The sequence below is a fragment of the Phasianus colchicus genome, chromosome 17 (assembly GCF_987193195.1).
Source record: "Phasianus colchicus chromosome 17, bPhaCol1.hap1.1, whole genome shotgun sequence".
NCBI classification, from domain to species: domain Eukaryota; kingdom Metazoa; phylum Chordata; class Aves; order Galliformes; family Phasianidae; genus Phasianus; species Phasianus colchicus.
Window position 1 is genome coordinate 6,920,665 of NC_143452.1, and position 18,976 is coordinate 6,939,640.

The 18,976-nt window shown below is 39.3% G+C and overlaps 1 protein-coding gene across 1 annotated transcript; it reads left to right on the forward strand.

The window, feature by feature from the left end:
• The first annotated feature begins 1,529 nt into the window (after positions 1 to 1,529).
• LOC116228011 (protein-glutamine gamma-glutamyltransferase 6-like) lies at positions 1,530 to 15,355 on the forward strand. Its single transcript, XM_090152368.1, has 13 exons — positions 1,530 to 1,538; positions 2,422 to 2,662; positions 3,608 to 3,847; positions 6,093 to 6,211; positions 6,802 to 6,930; positions 7,034 to 7,214; positions 7,447 to 7,582; positions 9,274 to 9,377; positions 9,457 to 9,699; positions 10,932 to 11,249; positions 12,220 to 12,383; positions 13,292 to 13,416; positions 14,421 to 15,355. Exons 1-13 carry the CDS (start codon positions 1,530 to 1,532, stop codon positions 14,569 to 14,571), a joined length of 2,160 nt encoding a protein of 719 aa, XP_090008494.1. The 3' UTR covers positions 14,572 to 15,355.
• Positions 15,356 to 18,976: the final 3,621 nt, after the last annotated feature.

The window sequence follows — 18,976 nt, forward strand, 5'->3', positions numbered from 1 at the left end:
CCCATTATTCTTTGTAGGAAGTTCTACTCGTCTTGGAATTCAGGAGAATGCATTTCCTCTGAGTAAATAATTTTGGTATCTCCTCCCGTAATTACACCCACATTGTACAGGAACATTGGCATTAGACGTACTTCTATTATAGCAACTAATTAATTCATTTGACAAGTCTACATGTATTAATAACAACTGCTAAGTGCCTATTCCTCTTCTTGAATTTCAGCTGGCAGTACACAAAGATTGCTGGGTTTCTTCGTTTTCTGAATAGTGCAAATTGGACTCTCTTGAAGAACAAAGCAGAAGGCGTATGCAATTCACATAAGCTGAGGGGATGGCAGGTGAGTTCTGTGTGTCAGTTGCTTCCCTTCAGCAGGTACTTTACTCAGAACTGGTTACTTATGATACATGCCCTGTAGAAATCTGCACAGATTTTTTTTTATCCAGAGGAAATTTCATACTATCATTTGCATCTCATTTTCAGTGTCTTATTGTCATTACCAGGACTGCGTGAAAATTATTTTCTGCTTAACAGGAGTTGTTTTTGTGGGGAAAAAAAAAGAAAAGAAATTCCCATCACTTCAAAGGCATCACACCTAACTCTATATAAATGTATTTATTTTTAAATGCTTTTTCAAAAACATTCTGCTTTATTTTGTATTAAGAAAATCTGTGTTATCCAACATAAGCAAGCTGCAAGCATGAACTCTATAGACGGGGATTCAAAGAAGCCTTAACACCCTAGTAATGACAATATCTCTGCTTCCTATTCACCAAGATCAACATTTAAAATCACGACTGGTGATCTGGACAATTGGAAAGCAGGTCTATCTTTTATTCAATTGTGAAAGACAAGTTTTCAAGTCAATTTTTTAAATGTTGCTTTGCTAAGGAAATAGCCTTATACAGTTGATGTCCCAGAAATGTGTGATACTGTTTCTTTCATTCTGTCAATGCTTACTTGCATTAGTTCTTTGTGATGTCAGACTACAAACAAAATACTCTTCTCTCTTGAATTCTCTTGAATTCTTATACTTTTTTTTTTTTTTTTTGTCAGATTAAAGTAGATCTTGCTCTTAATCTTTCTTCAAAGTTTGTATGTCGATCGTATTTTAAGATGCAGCTATATCATTGCAGTTCTGACTTAGTACTTCGTTGCTGTGCTTATGGTATGAGACAGAACTGGAAGCTTGTCTAAAGATCTCAACCATAATACGGCATTGTGCCACAGGCCTTAATCCATCCTTTCCCACTTTGAGCATTGCATTGAGGCATGAGCAAGAGAAGGGAAAACATTCCTGCTAGGAGAATCATATACATACTTGCTTTTATGCTACTATGGTATATATATGCTTGCGTACATAATGCACGTATTCATTAAGCATATATGCTTCGATGCTAGTATAGCTTTTAAGGTGGCAAACACTGCTTTGTGGATTTTATACAATAGACTGTGATAAGAGGATGTGTGAAGGAGGACGCTTGTTATCAAAGAACTCCAAGCACATTAGAAGTCATCAGAATTACTCTAGGACATGACGAAGGTAAAACCTGCTAGAACAGTAACCCCAACTGTCCACTTGTGATTTTGGACAGTGCTAAATTTAGCCAGATGACTTTGTGCATCAAAAGATCCAGTGTATTATAGAATCGTCTGAGCTGAAAGGAATCTTTAAAGGCCATCTGGTCCTACTCCTTGCAATGAAGAGAGACACCCATAGTTTGATCAGGAGCTCAAACCCCCTCAACTGTGACTCTGAGTGTCTCCAGGGATGGGGCGTCCATCACCTCGTCTCTGGGAAACCTGTGTCAGTGCCTCACTGCCCTTATTGTAAAAAAACATATTCCTTATATTCAATCCAAATATCTCCTTTTTTGGTTTGAAGCTATTTCCCCTTGTCCTATCACCGCAGACCCCTCTAGTCAGTTTGTCCCCTTATTTCTTACAGTTCCCCCCTTTAGATACTGCTAATATGTCCACAACTATTTCTTATCCATTCATTAAAGACAGATCATCTCTCACCATGCATCTTTCCATACTCTAGTCCAGGTGGCACCAAAATTTAAGCAGGAAAGGTAAGACATCCCAACAGACATTTCTGGAAAATTAAAACACATACGTTGAGTGTATTGTAGATTGCATTTTTTGTAGAGTGTATATACATTATAAATTGTAGAGTGGCTACTAGCCACTTTATTTGGTGCTGACTTTGAGAAGACAGTGATTTGCTTCCATAAATTTTTCAGTCATAAAACAGCACGTTGTACTATATAGGAAGTATTTGTGATTTTGGTGTATGACTGCCCAGCAACAAAATACAAGCACAGTTTTTCTGTTATTAACCACTAGACTTCATCAATTTAGTTGGCCATCTGCTCTTTATCTGTCCTTCTTCCAATAAAAGATAACTGCTCTCACCAATCTCATTGTTCTACTTGGCAGGAAATGAGTTCTCATGCTGTCAGCTTCTTAATATTTTCTCTTCATTTACAGAATTGAAACCAACACATATTAGCTGGCAGCCTTCAGTAAATGCAAGTGCACACCATACTGACAAATATGCCAACACTGAGCTGACTGTGAGGCGTGGACAACCCTTCAGTATTACTCTGTACTTCAACAGACAAAAACACCCTGGGGAGAGCCTAGCCTTTGTCACTGAAATAGGTAATGCTCCCTTAGATTACTCCACACATAATGCTGTAGTGCACTATTCCTTCTAGCTTCCCCTTATTATCACAAAATGGCTTAGATTGCAGGGGACTTTAAAGTTCCAACCCCCTGCCGTGGGCTGGTTGCCACCCATCAGGGCCCAGAACCCCATTCAACCCAGTCTTGAATGCCTCTGGAGAGTTTAAAGCCATTCCTCCCTGTCCTATCACTATCAGACATGCAAACATTGGTCCCCTTTTTGCCTGTAAGCTCCCTTCATGTACTGGAGGGCCACAATGAGGTTTCCCTGGAGCCTTATCTTCTCCAAGCTGAACAAGCCCAACTCCCTCAGCCTGTCTTCACAGGAGAGGTGTTCCAGCCCTCTGAGCATCTTTGTCACCCTCCAGACCCACTCCACATCCTCCTACACTGGGGACCACAGACCTGGATGCAGTACTGCAGGGGGTGGGCCTCATGAGGGCAGAGTAAATGGGGACAATCCCCTCCCTGCTTACTGCCAGCCCTCTGTTGATGCTGCCCAGGATGCTATTGGCATTCCAGGCTGCAAACACACACTGCTGGCTCACATCTAACTTTTCATCCAGCAGGACTCCCAAGTCCTTCTCCAGCAGGGCTGCTCTCAACGAGTTCTTCTGTCTGTGTGTGCATCCAGGATTGCCTCAACCCAAGTGCAGCAATTTACACTTGACCTTGTTAAACCTCACAAGAATCTCATGTACCCAATATCTGCAGTGTGTCCAAGTCCCTCTGGATGGTGTTTCTCCCTTCTATTTTGCCAACTTACTATTATGCTTAGAGATGCAATTTTTCTTTGTGCATTTCTAACACTTCTTCCCCCCACAATATGTTCCCTTCTGTGGAACTTCTGTAGCCTAAGTGTGAAGTTAATACCAAAGTAACCCTTTAGAATGTAAACTAATTGCCTCATCTTTCTGGCAGGACCAGCCCCCTCAGAATCTCATCGTACAAGGGCTGTATTTAACCTCTCTGAGGTGGGAGCAAGTGGCTGGAGTGCTGCCCAGGGACCCAGCGAGTCTGGACATATGACCTTTATAATATCTAGCCCAGCTAATGCCATCATTGGACGATACAATCTCATCCTCCAGGTAAACTCAGGGAACAAGATCTTCTCCAGATTCCTGGGGCAGTTTGTGATTCTTTTCAATCCTTGGTGCCCAGGTAGGTACTGATGACTTTTCTCTTGAATGTAACTGATCTATTAGCTTGCTCCTTCAAGCTGCTTTCTTTGGGTTGCTATATCTCAGCTATGCATTTACAGATCTTGTTTCACTACATTAAAAATGCACCACCTTCTCTCACCTTTTTAATGAAATGTTCTCTATGGGATGACATTACAGACTGTCTTCAGGACTGAGCAGATCACATATTCTGTAGATAAGAGCTAACAGACTTTCATTTGCGCATGCACATTTCAGAAAATAAAGCAAGCATACAGTAATGCCCTTTACTCACACCAAAATCAAAGCAATACTGCTCTTGTACATGTTATCTGCAGAGATAGTAGCCCAACTATCCTTATAAGAACTGGTAGAGGATTAATGTGAAGACTGGTACTTCCCATATCTTCATCGTGGGTTGAAAAGGGCCTTCTCTTGCTGCTCCCATTTTTAATTTCTGCAGCCTCAGCATGCTGCAGGAGAAATGCAAATTCCCAAACTCAGATTTTGCAAATACATGACAGAAACCTAGATTAGCATTAAACTATATCACTCTACGATTAAGAGAGCCTGTAAGACAAGAGAAATTGTTTCCAGATGATAAAGTAAGCTATGTCCTTATAATCTGAAACTAATGATTTCGTAGAAAAGCCCTCCAGATTTACCTGACCATGCAATGACCACTGCTAAACAAAAACAAGTATCCTCCAAGAAAGGTGTGGCTAAATAAGCTGCTGCTCCTGAGAGATAGGAACAGATTCAATTTGAGGATACATTACCACTATAGGAAGTGCCATAGTAAAAGGGAAATAGAAAAATTACGTTCCCTGCAAATGACTGTCTGTAGATACATTTCCACATAGGTGCTTAGTCATTAAACTGGAAAAGACAGGAATTAATTCATACACTGTAATATCAGTAAATGAATACTTAAAGCAGTCAGGGCTTCAGATGGAAATCATGAGGGATATGGAAAAACTTACAGGTCAAGCGAGAACCACAGTAAAATGTCCCTGAAAAGACAAATGCAATCTTAAACTGCATAAGAGGAAACACCTCCTCAGATGTATAAATATTTATATCACTGCACAAGAAGCTAATGTGACCTCACTTGGGCTATTCTTTCAGTTAATCATTCCTAAACAGGAATTATGGAGTATTATGTGTTCAGAGCAGTGTTACTACCATGACTGAAAACACAAAAAGCCTTCTGGATAGGAAAAAAAACTACTTAAATTTTTAGTTTACCCAACAGGAAGCAATTAATTTCACATTTCTAAAGATACAGAATTTGGAAACAGGAAATTCCATCTTCTAAGAATGGTAAAATTAACAATAAACTTATTAATTCACTGAAGTATGAAGTGATGTTTTAATATTAAATGTCTCTACGAAGCTTTAATAAAGGGAAATCTCTTCAAGATACTAGCAGCCTCAGCCATTCTGGGATTCTGACACAATCTTTTTACTTGCAGGAAGAAAGGGAAGGGAAGTTCCCTTAGGAAGGTAAAAAAGTTGACTCAATAGAACAGAAGACTTTTATAAATATTTTCTTAAATCCTGAAGTTTCTGAAAATAATTTTCAATATTATGATATTAAACACAGATCCAAGCAGATAGTACTACATAAAGAGAGAACAAATCAACCTAAAAATCTGTGGGAAGCCAATGCTCCTGCAGAAGCTACGCACTGTATCATAGAGTAGGGCAACCAATGAGTAGCAATGCAATCAGAGAACAGTTCAACAGGCTCTCCTAATAACAGTCTGATAGTTGTTTGGATCAGGCAAGTAGAGATCTTTGTTTGAGACTTTTAAAACAAGATGAACGTGACTGAAAAATAAAGGAAAATATTATCTGCATGATTATTTTCAGATGTCTTTTCTATTTCTAACTACTCTAACAAAGAATAAAACTCTAGAGAGCCAGCTGGGATTTTTTTCCCATCTTCCTCACAAAATTGAAACATAAAGACAGGCAATAATACAAAAAGGCTATACTAAAATTGAGGAAAACAGTCACAGTAATAACATGCTTTTTTTTTTTTTTTCTTTCTTTTCCCCTTCCTATATACAATAACAAAGAATTTTCACTGAACTGCACATGTTAACGGAGTTATAACACTGAGACGTGGTTTTCCAAATAGTAAAGCTAATTCCACACTTCAGATCATGATAGAAACATTTTTCAAAGGTTGCAAGTTTTCCCCATTTTAAGTGTAAAAGCATGTACAACTTGGTTTTCAGGTGATGATGTCTACATAGCTAATGAAAACGAGAGACAGGAATATGTTCTAAATGAAAATGGAATTATCTTTGTGGGCAATGCAAAGTACATTGAAGCAAGAGGATGGTACTACGGACAGGTAAGCTGTAGAAAGTTCATTTTTACTTACCACTGTTTGCTTCTTTGATAAGTAATACATATTTATATGCAAACTGGACAAACCTGGCTGGCTCTGCTTGTGATGTGCTCACTGTGTGCCTAGCATGACTTTGGCTTGAGAGCTTAGCACAGCACTGCAGCTAGGATTGACTTCTACAAGTACTGTGAGCTCCAAATACATTTATAGAGCTTATCTGTGAGCAGAGCATCCACAGTACAAATGAAAATATTCTCATGGGGCTCCAAGACACCCACTGTTTTTAATGAAGTTACAACTGGCTAGAAATGACATTGACATAATTCCAGGGAATCCAGTAAATGCAGACAGAATAAGCTTGCCAGTTTTAGTTTTACAGAAGTCATTTCTTCTGATGGACAAAGGCACTGTGCCAAACTAAGGGTTTGTTTAGATACCCTTGGCTTTAGCCAATAGCACACTACTGACTTTATGCCTGACGGTCCCTATAATCTTTGGTCTGGAATACCTCAGATAGGAGGAACTGTAGTGGAATGTGCTCTGATCATGTTAGTGTAACTATTTTCTTAAAAATTTCTCTTACCTTATCACAGTTTCAAGATAAGCTCCTAAACACCTGTCTCACCATGCTTGATCTGAGTCTATACTATCGTCAGGATCCAGCTGTTGATGTATCTCGAAGAGGAGATCCTAAATATGTGGGCCGAGTCATCAGCTCTATGGTAAGAAATAGACAACTTACTCTACACAAAAGCAGAACGCATTAGTTACCCTATATATGGTATATTACACACAACTGCTTTTGCCTGTTCTGTCCATTTTTAGATCAATGGAAATGATAATGATAATGGAGTTCTCCTGGGAAAGTGGCAAGGAAGTTTCCATTCACACGAGAATCCATCCAGATGGGATGGCAGCGTAGTAATCCTCCAGAAATGGTGTCAGGATAACTACAAGCCTGTTCAATACGGCCAGTGCTGGGTGTTTGCAGGTGTGATGTGTACAGGTAAGCATTGAGGGTAAAGGGCTGTGGTGAAACAGAGCCACTTCGTGACCTCGGGTTTTTTCAAAATGACAAAGCAGTTAATTAGATAAGAGGAACAGTGCTTTGAAGGCATCCTGAAGAATCAAATATTTTGATAACTTTTTTAAATCTCAGACACTATTATAATCTATTACAAAAGTGTTTTTTTTTTTTTTTTCTCGTCTTTTGTTTGTTTGTTTTTAATGTATTTCAGTTCTGAGGTGCTTGGGGATTCCAACTCGTTTGGTTTCCAATTTTAACTCTGCCCATGATGTGGATAGAAACCTAAGCATTGATAAGTACTACGACAGCTCTGGAAAAAGTCTTAATACCAGCAAGGATTCCACATGGTAAATATAAGTTTTTGCATCTCCCAACCAGTTAGAATGTCATATAAAACCATATTCCATTGTTTTGTGGAAACATTTACTTCAAACAAACAAAAAAACATTTTTTTTTTCAGTCCCATACTTCAAACTAACTGCAACTTTCATGAAAATGTAAAATGCTTCCACTGACAATGTACCAGATTCAAAGTCTCTTACTTATTAACTCTTAAGCAGCCTGTCCATGATAATGCAACTCTGTGCCTTCCACACTCTTAACTAGTTTACTGCTACAATAACTTTCTTTCATCACACATTCAAAGCCTATGTTTCTCAGCTTTGAATGTCATCCTTCTTAGGGACATAAGAGCCTCCCCAGTAAGATTTCCAGCACTCCTTTAAATAGCCTTCCACTTTACAGGAGCAGAAGAAGAGATAACAATTCAAATACAATTTGCAGGTGGAAGAAAATAAGGTTATCAGGAGTAGTAAACACACATTCAGCAAGGGAGAATCGTGCTTGATCATTTGGTAGCATTCTGTGATTTTGTGACTGCCTGGATAAATGAGCAGAGGGCAGTAAACGTTGTCTATCTTGACTTCAGCAGGGCTTTTGACACTGTCTCCTTCTAGGTAAGCTTAGGAAACGTGAAATAGATGAGTGGACAGTGAGGTGGATTGAGACCTGGCTGATTGGCAGAACTTGGAGGTTTGTGATTGATGGTGCTTGAAGGCCTGTAGCTAGCAGTATTCCCCATGGGTCGGTACTGGGTCTAGTCTTGTTCAACATATTCACTGGTGATCTGGATGAAGGGACAGAATGTTCACTCAGTGTTCACTCAGCAAGTCTGCTGATGATACAAAGCTGGGAGGAGAGGCTGACACAGCAGAAGGTTGTGCTGCCATTCAACAAGACCAGGACAGGCTAGAGAATTAGATAAAGAGGAACCTTACAAGGTTCAACATGGGCAAGTGCAGGGTCCTACACCTGGGGAGAAATAACTGCATGCATCAGTAGGGGTTGGGGGCTGACCTGCTGGAAGAGAGTTCTGTAGAGAAGGACCTAGGTGTCCTGGTGGACATTAGGTTGACCATAAGCCAGCAGTGTGCCTTTATGGCCGAGATGGACAATGCTATCCCTCAGGATATCATTTAAAAAAAAAAAAAAAAAGAGTGGCCAGCAGGTCAAGAGAGGTTCTCCTCTTCAATGTTACTTCTGGTTCAGAAAGTCCCTAATTTTCTGACTGCTAGAAACTAGGCAGGTACATCAGGGGAAGGATCAGTCTAATCACATGCTGTTCCCAGCTTTTTTCCTGCTGCACACAACTACAGATGAACTATTAAACTTTATGAATAATTTGAGTATAGCTGTCCCAAGTTTATTTTTAACATGTAGCTCTCACATTTGAATGTTACTGAGCCCAGTCCCCAAACACGGCCCATATCAAAGGCCTAAATTTTTCCTATTTCCCCCAAAGTAAACTGTTCAGTTCCACATGCTCAATGCTGTTGTTCTCTTTTTATTACGGAGGCCTACAACTCAACAGCAGGCAGTAAATCTGTACTTCATAAAAAGCAGTGAGCTGCTGTAAATAGACAACTTATGTCTTAAACAATCTTAAAAAAAAAAAAAAAAAATTCCCTACACCTTTCAATCTGTGAGTCTATGTGCCTCTATATTGCTATGCTTTCTAGACATTGTACTCTGTCTCTAGGGATTATCATGTCTGGAATGAAAGCTGGTTCATTCGCCCAGATCTGGGAACACGATACAATGGATGGCAGGTTTTAGATGCAACTCCACAGGAACAAAGCAAAGGTAACAGTGTAATGACTTAACGTTCCTTCCCCAAACTGAGTAGGTTTAATCAAGTCTGACACTTTTTTTCATGCTTTAGGATTATTCCAGTGTGGCCCTGCATCTGTCGTAGCCATCAAAGAAGGTGATGTAGACCTGGATTACGACACCTTATTTGTGTACACAGAGGTGAATGCTGATTGCAACAGATGGATTGTATACAGTGATGGAACAAAGAAAAGGGTTTATTGTGATACTGAAATAATTGGCAGGTTTATCAGCACCAAAGCTGTTGGCAGCAATTCCCGTGTGGATATCACTTATAACTACAAATATCCAGAAGGTAAAGTTTATTATCATAATTTATCCCTTTCTGAACTCCTGGTGATAGGATGGGTAACCTGTTTAGCTTGGGTATTTCTCAGATTCCTTCAGAAAATATTTCTGTTGTCAGACGACTTTCCTAATACAGCAAGTATTATATTTTTGTTTTTGTGTACTTGCTGGCATCCTTACTACGACAGATGCTTCAGTCTCTCACACAAAATTGCAAAATGAAATATATACAAAAAAAACCAGAACTCTGTGTTTTACTAGCAGAGGCAGACAAATCCAAGTTTACATAAAAAGTCCTAAAGAGTCCATTGATTGCAGTACTGGAAGTTGTTAGATTAGTAAATAGTAGCGTTCTCATTTACCTGGCAGAAGGGTGAGGACAACCACCAAGTCTCTAATTAACTACCTTAAACCAGCCTTCTAATTCTAGACATCTATCCCTCATATGACCACACATTCAGTTTCTCTCAAACTCTACTGTGTCCATTCCAACTCTTCATCTTTTCTTTTTGAAGACCCCATTTTACCCTGCTCCCATGAGTGGTGACTCAGCCTTCCTGTCTGACTTTTTCAGACTATGCTCTCTGGTGCTTCTACTTTGACATCCAGCCATCAGCTAACCAGCTGCTATGTGTTTGCACTCTCTGTAGACTCAGTCTTAACAGTATTGGATTCTGAAAACAAAAGAGTTGGGAAACAGGAAAGTTAGCACGTGTCATTCATCTGCACTTGAGAAAATGAAAGAACAATTGTTAAAAACCGCTTAACCATGTTTGCAGGAATATTTTTAGATGCCTGGTTTCTGAAGGGAGATGTGTCTTTAAATAAGAGTTAAGGCTTCAGAATCAGTGGCCGTATTTCAATACTTCCCTCTGCAAGGTTTTAGCGCAACCACATTTAATACAGAGGCTGGTTATCATGAGATCAGCAGTGACACCAATACTACTGCATATTCTGAACAAAGAAAAAGAAATCTTGCATACAAAAAAACCCATCAACAAACGCATGATATTTCATTTCAGTGACTTATTCACCTTATTACATTATATTTATTATTTTCATGCAAAAAAAAAAAAAAAAAAAGACTATTAAAAATACGAGGAACTTTCAGGTATTTCATATTTCTAGGCAATCCAGAGCTGTGACCCTTTGTCATTCTGATAGCTTTTAGATAGAGGAGGCCCTATGGCAAAAAAAAAAAAAAAGTATGAATTTTACTTGGTTCTCTTGTTTAACCAGGCTCTCCTGAAGAGAGAAGAGTGTACAAAAAGGCCTTGGCCAAGATATTTGGATCACGCATCACAGAAGGACACACCGCTTCCCCACATGAAAGACCTTCAGAGGCAATAAGAAACCCTGGGATCTCTGGGAAGTTCAAGCTGGCTGAACCTCCAGTGTTTGGCAAAGACATTAACCTCATCTTAATTCTCAATAACCTATCCACTGACCGCAAGACTGTGAAAGTGGACATCAGTGCGTCAAGTGTTCTGTACACCAGGAGAGCAGTGGCAGAGATCCTGAAAGCAAACACCTCTGTGGATCTTGGTCCTAAGCAAGGTAACTTCTAATAACCCCAAGGAGCATTTCTACAGCTCTTTTTAGCCCTTAAAGTGACCTGAAGGCAAACAGAAGGAAGAAACATTGATATAATGTCCATATCAGCCTTACAATATGTCGACTTATTCCAACTCCCAGTAGCACTGTTTATGACAAGATTTTACACGATATTTTTTCCTTTAAAAACTTTCACTAGTTCAACCAGGAAGTGAAGATCTCGTGAGTTGTTATAAAGAAGGCTACATCTTCATATGGTGGAATGCTAGTCCCAGGCAGCTGAATGTGAATGCAGAGTAGAAGCTAAAGTGTAGGAAAGACATAAGAAAGCTATACTAGAGCACCAGAAACACACGATGTCCCTGTTTTATTGCAAGGGAGTTGGACTAGATGACCTTTCAGGGTCCCTCCCAACTCAAACAGTTCTATGATATACGTGCCCATGATCATTATGATACATATAGGAACACACCTTACTCTGTAAAGAAATTAAGAAGCCTATTGCATGAAAGATCCTTTTCATCTCCAGGGGCTGCAGAGATAAACACTCCCCTCCTTTCTCATACACACACCCCATACATAGCAGAAAAGTAGTAGGACTAAGACAATAAGTACCTGACCAGAATGCTTGAAAAAGACCTCTTGAACTTGACCCAAACTTTCTTCTTGACTGAAGTAAACAAATAGGATATATGGACAGAACAAATAGTTATATGCCTAACTAGTAAAAACTCACAGTGAAATGCAAACAAGAAGATTCTCCTTCAGGCCAAAATCCTCCATTCCAAACTGTAAGGGTGAAGTGAGATCTTTAAATCAGAAAAAAAGACCCTGAAGTGCACAACTGGCCACACAAGGAAGAAATATACAGACCACTGCTGTCTTATCTTCTGCTCTCTTTCATAATTTCAAACACTCACTTGTCTTTAGTATTCTTTCAGAATGTAATAGTTCCTACACGTTTGAATTGCAGAGAAACATATCCGGTTAAAGATCCCTTATGCTTACTATGGGAAATACTTGACTACCGACAAAAGGATCCAAATTACTGCTTTGTGTGAAGTCATGCACGTGCACGGGGTTAAGCTGCTGGTGGAGAAGACAATCATTTTAGAGGATACAAACATTATCATTAAGGTAAACAATTCCCTTACTTATAGCCTAAATAGAAAGAACTAAAGGGCCTTCATGAAGCCTCAATACTCAAGATGAGAACTTGAGGATAAATACATGAGATTAGACTGCAGTTCCAGCTGCTGTTCTCAGAAGTTTGCCAGCTTAATCTGAGAAAGTATGTTTTCTCAAAATGGCAGTGTATGAGAGACACCACTTGGAATCTGTTTTGTTACCGTTCTTCTTTCCCAGTCACATTCCACTGCTTTGACTTTACAGAAATTGTTTTTGTTCCATATTTATTCCAGCTATTGGCAAGTGTTCAGATTGCCTTCAACCAATTTTGCCTTCTCCCAGAATTAAACCCTGAATTCTAATCAACATCAGGGACAGTTTATATAGTTTTAACAATTTAACCCTAATTAATTATGCACCCTGAAAAAACACCAACCCAAATATCAGACAGATTTAATGATATGTCTATGTAGTCAGTGCTCTGTTTCACTGAAGTGGCATAAGAACAACAACAACAACATTGTATGCAGCTCAATAGGGACAATTTCTTCTCAGAAAGAAGTAATGCAGTGGTACAAGCTGCCCAGAGATGATGGAGTCACTGTCCCTGGGGGTGTTTAAGGAAAGGGTAGCTGTGGTACTTAGGGATATGGTTTAGTAGGCAATATTGGTGGTAGATGGATGGTTGGACTAGATGACATTGGAGGTCTTTTCCACCCTTAATGATTCTATAGCACTATTTAGCTAATCCAAATCCAGCTTCAAGTATTAGAAAAACACACCAACTGCATGTTAAATTCCAGTACTCCTATTAATATCTCATTCATCTTCAAATATAAGAGATGCTCTCCTTACAGTTCAACTGAGACTCTTGAAAAGTATAAGTGAATAATGGGAAAAATGTCTTTGTCATTTAGATTCCTCGTCGGGTTGTAGTGAACAGAGCTGCAACTATAGAGATCTCCTATGCCAATCCACTCCCTGAACCTGTGGACCGCTGTGTACTCCTGGTGACTTTGATGAACCAACAGGTCAAGATACAGTAAGTGAAAGCTGTTGCATTTACTCAGTGCATGATCAATTGCATGATTAGTTTCTCGCTTAAAAAAAAAAAAAATCATGTAAATTCTCATTACTGTTGTAATAAATATTCTATTTATTAACACCAAAATGCTACCAAATAAATACATACTGAGAATGAATGATTTCTCAACCATGTATTATCTTTCTATCTAAGAACTTTTTCAAGAACTAAAAACTGCTAACAGCCTTTTTGGGAAAGCATGTGCACACATTCTTTTGTCTCTCTGTTATTTCTTTCACTGTTTGGCTTTTTATCTACAACACCCCCATAGTACTACCGTAAGTCTGAGCTAGAGTAAATAAATAGGATAGCATCTTAGTTTCCTTTGTTTCAGCCCAAAAAGAAGTTGCTCTGCTCTCCTTCCAGGTAGGAGAAAACTGTCATTTCAAAACTATGAGCAGATGTTCTATTACTTTTTTTTTTTTTTTTTTTTTTTAAAACCCCAACCCTTGGACACTTTTTTATTTTTTAAACAAATTCACAAATTCACTCGGTGTTGAGTATTAATCACCTAAAGCTTGTTTTATTATAATACAGCCTGACTTTCTGTGGCTCTGGAAATATTTGGACATGATAATTCAAAATATGGAAAATAATTTCTGGCCATCAGGAAAAAAATATATAACCATATTACAGGCAAAATGGATACAAGTCAAGCATCATCAACAGACCTTTAACACCAGTCTTCCTATTCCAACTTTCTATGCTGACTATCCAAACTTGTATCCAGTTCTAACACGGAAGCATGAAGTAGAGATTCAAACCTTCATTGTTCTGTTCTACACTAAACAACTGCAGTACTGTCCTCTCACTCTGCCCAAAACCCCAAATAACTCACTGAACACAGTGCTGGGTTTTCAGTAACCCACTGGTGTCCCAGCTATCGTGCAGTTCTGCTTCTTGGGAATCTCAAGAAAAGACAACACACGTCTGAATGAAATTATTTTTTGTTTTGTTTTCAGTCTCGCACGACTGGCAGCAAGGGAGAGATCAAGAATTTATTTTGAATTCACACCCCGCAGGATTGGGCCCTTACAGCTGCAAGTAGACTTCTCTTGTAACAAATTTTCACACATTAAGGGCTTTGTAACCATTGTAGTAGCACCTGCATAACACGATGGAGTCAGTCTCCTATTTCAGCATTATCACAACAGGACTTTCTTCTCCAAATAGGGAACAGTGATCATCTCTCATATTACAATAGAATTAAGTTCTCTGCTTTTACAGCACTTCATTATTTAGTCTCTAACTGTACTTCCTATTTTCTTTTTGTCATGACATCTAGAGAAATAAACCTCCTTTCCTTGAATAGATAGTTTCACTGTTACATTAAATCTACTGATTGCATTGAGCTTCAGATTTTGACTTGTCCATCAAAGAATTAATGCAATCTCTTCATAATCTCATTCTAGTTACCAGCAATAAATAAAAGCTATTAAAATAACTGTATTCTTTTGTAATGAAACATACATTACATGAAAATATTATGAGAAGTCACAAGACTGAGGAAAGCTCCTCTTCCTGTATTTAACAAGTTTCTTACATTAGAAAGTGGAACGCCTCCTCCATCGTTCAGGATCTAGGGATACCTGTGACTTTGTGAATGGGGAAAAAAGCCAACAAATACTATGAAAACTGTCTTCCCGTGGCCTGTGGGCACAGGCTGGCAATAGAGCAGACAATTCACATACATATTCAACCAGTAATACGACAAACTCCCAAGCAGCATGAAGCACAGGAAGAGACTTGCATTAAGTAACACAAGGTAACTAACATTTTTTTCCCCACCACTGTCTGGTCACTAGAGACAAAGAACATAATTATCATCAAACCTTCCAAACACAGCTTGTCCACAGGCAGAACCTGTTCCACACTTCTGTCACAGTGTTTGCATACAGATGCCTCTTTTGAGAGTTCCTGACCCTATCAATGCCAGGCATCAGGTCTCACCCAAACCACACTTTCAAATGGAATCACAGAATGCCTTAGATTGGAGGGGACCTTAAAGATCACCCAGTTCTAACCCTCTGCCATGGGCAAGATTGCTACCCACCAACTCAGGCTGCCTGTGGCCCCATCCAACCTGGCCTTGAACACCACCAGTGATGGGCACCCACCACCTCTCTGAGCAATCTGTTCTTGTGTCTCATCACTCTCACAGCACAAACTTTCTTCCTAACACCCAGTCTAAATGTCCCCTCTTCTAGATTAAAGCCCTTGATCCCTTGTCCTATCACCATGTGAAAAAAAATCAGTCTCCCTCTTGCCTGTAAGCTCCTTTCATGTCCTTTCATGGAGGGCCACAATGAGGTTTCCCTGGAGCCTTATCTTCTCCAAGCTGAACAAACCTAACTCCCTCAGCCTGTCTTCACAGGAAAGGTTCTGCAGCCCCCTGAGCATCTTCATGGCCCTCCTCTAGATCCACTCCAACAGCTCCAAATCCCTCCTACACTGGGGCCCCATATCTGGATGCAGTTCTGCAAATGGGGCCTCACGAGGGCAGAACAGATGGGGACAATCCCCTACTTGCTCAATGCCAGCTCTCTGTTGATGCAGCCCAGGATACCTGGGTCTTCCAGGCTGCAAGTGCACTCTACTGGCTCACATTCAGCTTTTTGTCCATCAGGATCCCTTACTCCTTCACCACAAGGCTGCTCTCAAGTCCTATTTCCAGTCTGTACACATATCTGGAATTGCATCAATCCAAGTGCAAACAAGCCCTCAAGCCTCTCTAGGGATGGCTAAAAAAATATGGTGCTCACTCAACTGTTATTACTATCTGGCCTTAGTTTGGATCTTTTCAACATAAATTTAAGCTGCAGACAATTAATTTGCCTTTTTGGTTGAATGCAATCTTGATATGGATGTGGAAACAAAAAAAGAAAACAGAAGAGACATTAAAAAGGCATAAGGTAGAAGCATCGAGGCAAGGAAAATAAGAAATCACTCTTTTTCCCCACTATCCTTCTTGCTCCTAACCTATCATAGTCCATTGAAAGTGTGCAATGAATGGTGCACAACATCCTCTTGGGACAAACTGGCAGGGCACATTTCTAGATAAGTCTTGGCATGAGATGCGGGATAAAAGAACATGACAGCTTAAAGAGCAGAGAAGTGTCTTTAATTACAGTGGGTAGAGCTTATGGCAGAAAAAGTGATGCTCTACTGCATCCTCCTGAGTCCAGCTCAAGACACCATGCCAAACAGCTACAGAGAAATTATGTAGAAGTATTAAGAATGCCAAACTATAAACAAAAGTGAGTAAAAGTAAAGGCAGACACTAATCAATTCTCTATTCTTCATAGAAACCTCTGATGCATAGGTGACTGTGTAATCAGACCCTCCCAGTGGGACATATGGCTTCTAATGTAAGAAACACATATTACAGATAAGCAGATCTGTCAGGAACAGATAATGAGAAAATCAAGGGTCAGTATGCCTCCAAGAAAGACTCGGTTATACAAAGTTAGGCGTAAGACCTTCAGGCAGGTCTGTCTTTTTCAGAAATTCATTATGCTATGCAAAGTCATGATGCTACTGAGTTACAGTAACATTACAAATTTATGCAGATTACTGTACATTCCATGTTGTAGAATACACATATTATATTCATCTATATCTGGACTTCTGTTCATGCAGTCTCCAGAAACGTAAACTGACACAAACCCACCTGACCAAAATGAAGTTGGGTCTGAGGCACTTACACAGATTGCATAGAGATGAGGTGGGTGCCCCATCCCTGCAGGCATTCAGGGTCAGGCTGGATGGGCTCTGAGCACTGATGGAGCTGTGGGTGTTCCTGTTCACTGCAGGGAGTTGGGCCAGATTGTCTTTAAAGATCCCTTCCAACTCAAATGATTCTATGATTCTAACTTTCCGCGGACTCCTTAAAGACCATTTTCTTTGTTCAATCCAGTCCGGAATGTTTTCTTCTCTTAGTAGAGAAGACACCAGGATACTGATTATAATCCTTCCTCAGCCATTCACCAGTTTTAAACAGTCATAATTAGATCCAATGTTGTGCAATTAAATCAGCCCTAAATAGATGCTTATGTAGGATATTACTAAAACAACAATAACTTGCAACCACAGGTCACACCCTGCTTTATATAAGCTGTAGCTTATTTAGTGGGGTCAGTATCCGAAGCCTTTCATTACTTATGCTGGTGGGAGAGGATTCAGAAAGTTGCTGCACACTTTTGTAGCCATAGCCTCAACTACCCAAGTGTGGAAAAGAAGAAAGAAACCTTATGGCTGGTAAGTTTAAAAAAAAAAAAAAAAGATAAAAAATAAACCATAGCTTGATTGCTCCAGTCATCACTTTTCCAATACAGATAAGTGACATTTGCTGCAAAAATAGGATAAATTACATCTCATAGTTCTTGGAAAATTAGCACTTTTTAGGTTATACGCATTTATTGATTAATCTATTCAAAATTTATTTGATATAATGTGTCTTTAATGGTATGTTGGTTGTTGCTTTTTGTTTTGTTTTTTAACTCATGTAACAGAAAAGTAGAAAAAGAAACTATTTTTTTTTTTTTTTTAACCATATCCATTAACTGCTCCACACAGTGCCTCAGCAGCTTTGTTGGATAGAGATACAAGCATCAAACTGCCACTCAGAAACGCTGGGCTCTAATCCCTTTCTGATACCGAACTCAACAAAGGTCATTTGATGGCCTCCAGACCCCATTACCCCTTCACTGCAAAGCAGTTATGTCAGCCTGTGTGCTCCTTGGTGGAAACACAACCCTAATATCTACGAATTGTATTGCAGTTCTGCAGAACGTTGCTTATAAGCATGTTCCCAAAGTCTATCCATTAGAGGAGAAGCACTTTCCCAAACAACTTTTTTAGGACTCTTTTCAATGGTACATTGTCAGGATTATTGGAAGTCCTTCCCCCCCCCCCAAAAAAAAAAGAGAGATACTGAAACCAGAAAAAGAAATCATAAGATTAAAATTAAAACTGTAACGATTAATTTAAGGAGAAAGTTGGAAGTACACACCGGCAAAGACTGGCATTAGATTTTTATTGTGACTCGTGTTTTTGTGTTCACTAGAAACATCTCTAACTACTAGCTTTGGAAGGCGAGCCAAAATATTAAGGCAGTAAATCCTTAGAGGCAACAAATGCTAGTCACTGTTGGTTTGTAGGTTTTGTTTTGTTACTTTTTTTTTTCTTGTTTCTTTTTCTAAGTTTTCCTACTCCTCCTAGTGTCATTTCTTACTCTGTTGTACATTTTGTCTTCACCTGTGACATTCTGCACCTACCAGCATTTATTAGGTCATTAAACATCACAGTCCCATCAGCATCCTTAAAAGCATCTCAGTTGTTATTATGTATATGCTACATTTTTGTTTGCCACTACACAAAATGTTCTCTGTTATCTGCATCACTGCACAACTAATGACACTCTCCAAGACATACCTCTTTTCCTTGCACATGAAGCCGGGACAGCTTTCATATGCCCCAAATTCAGCAGTCTTAGAAACCTCTTTTTTCTCTTACATGC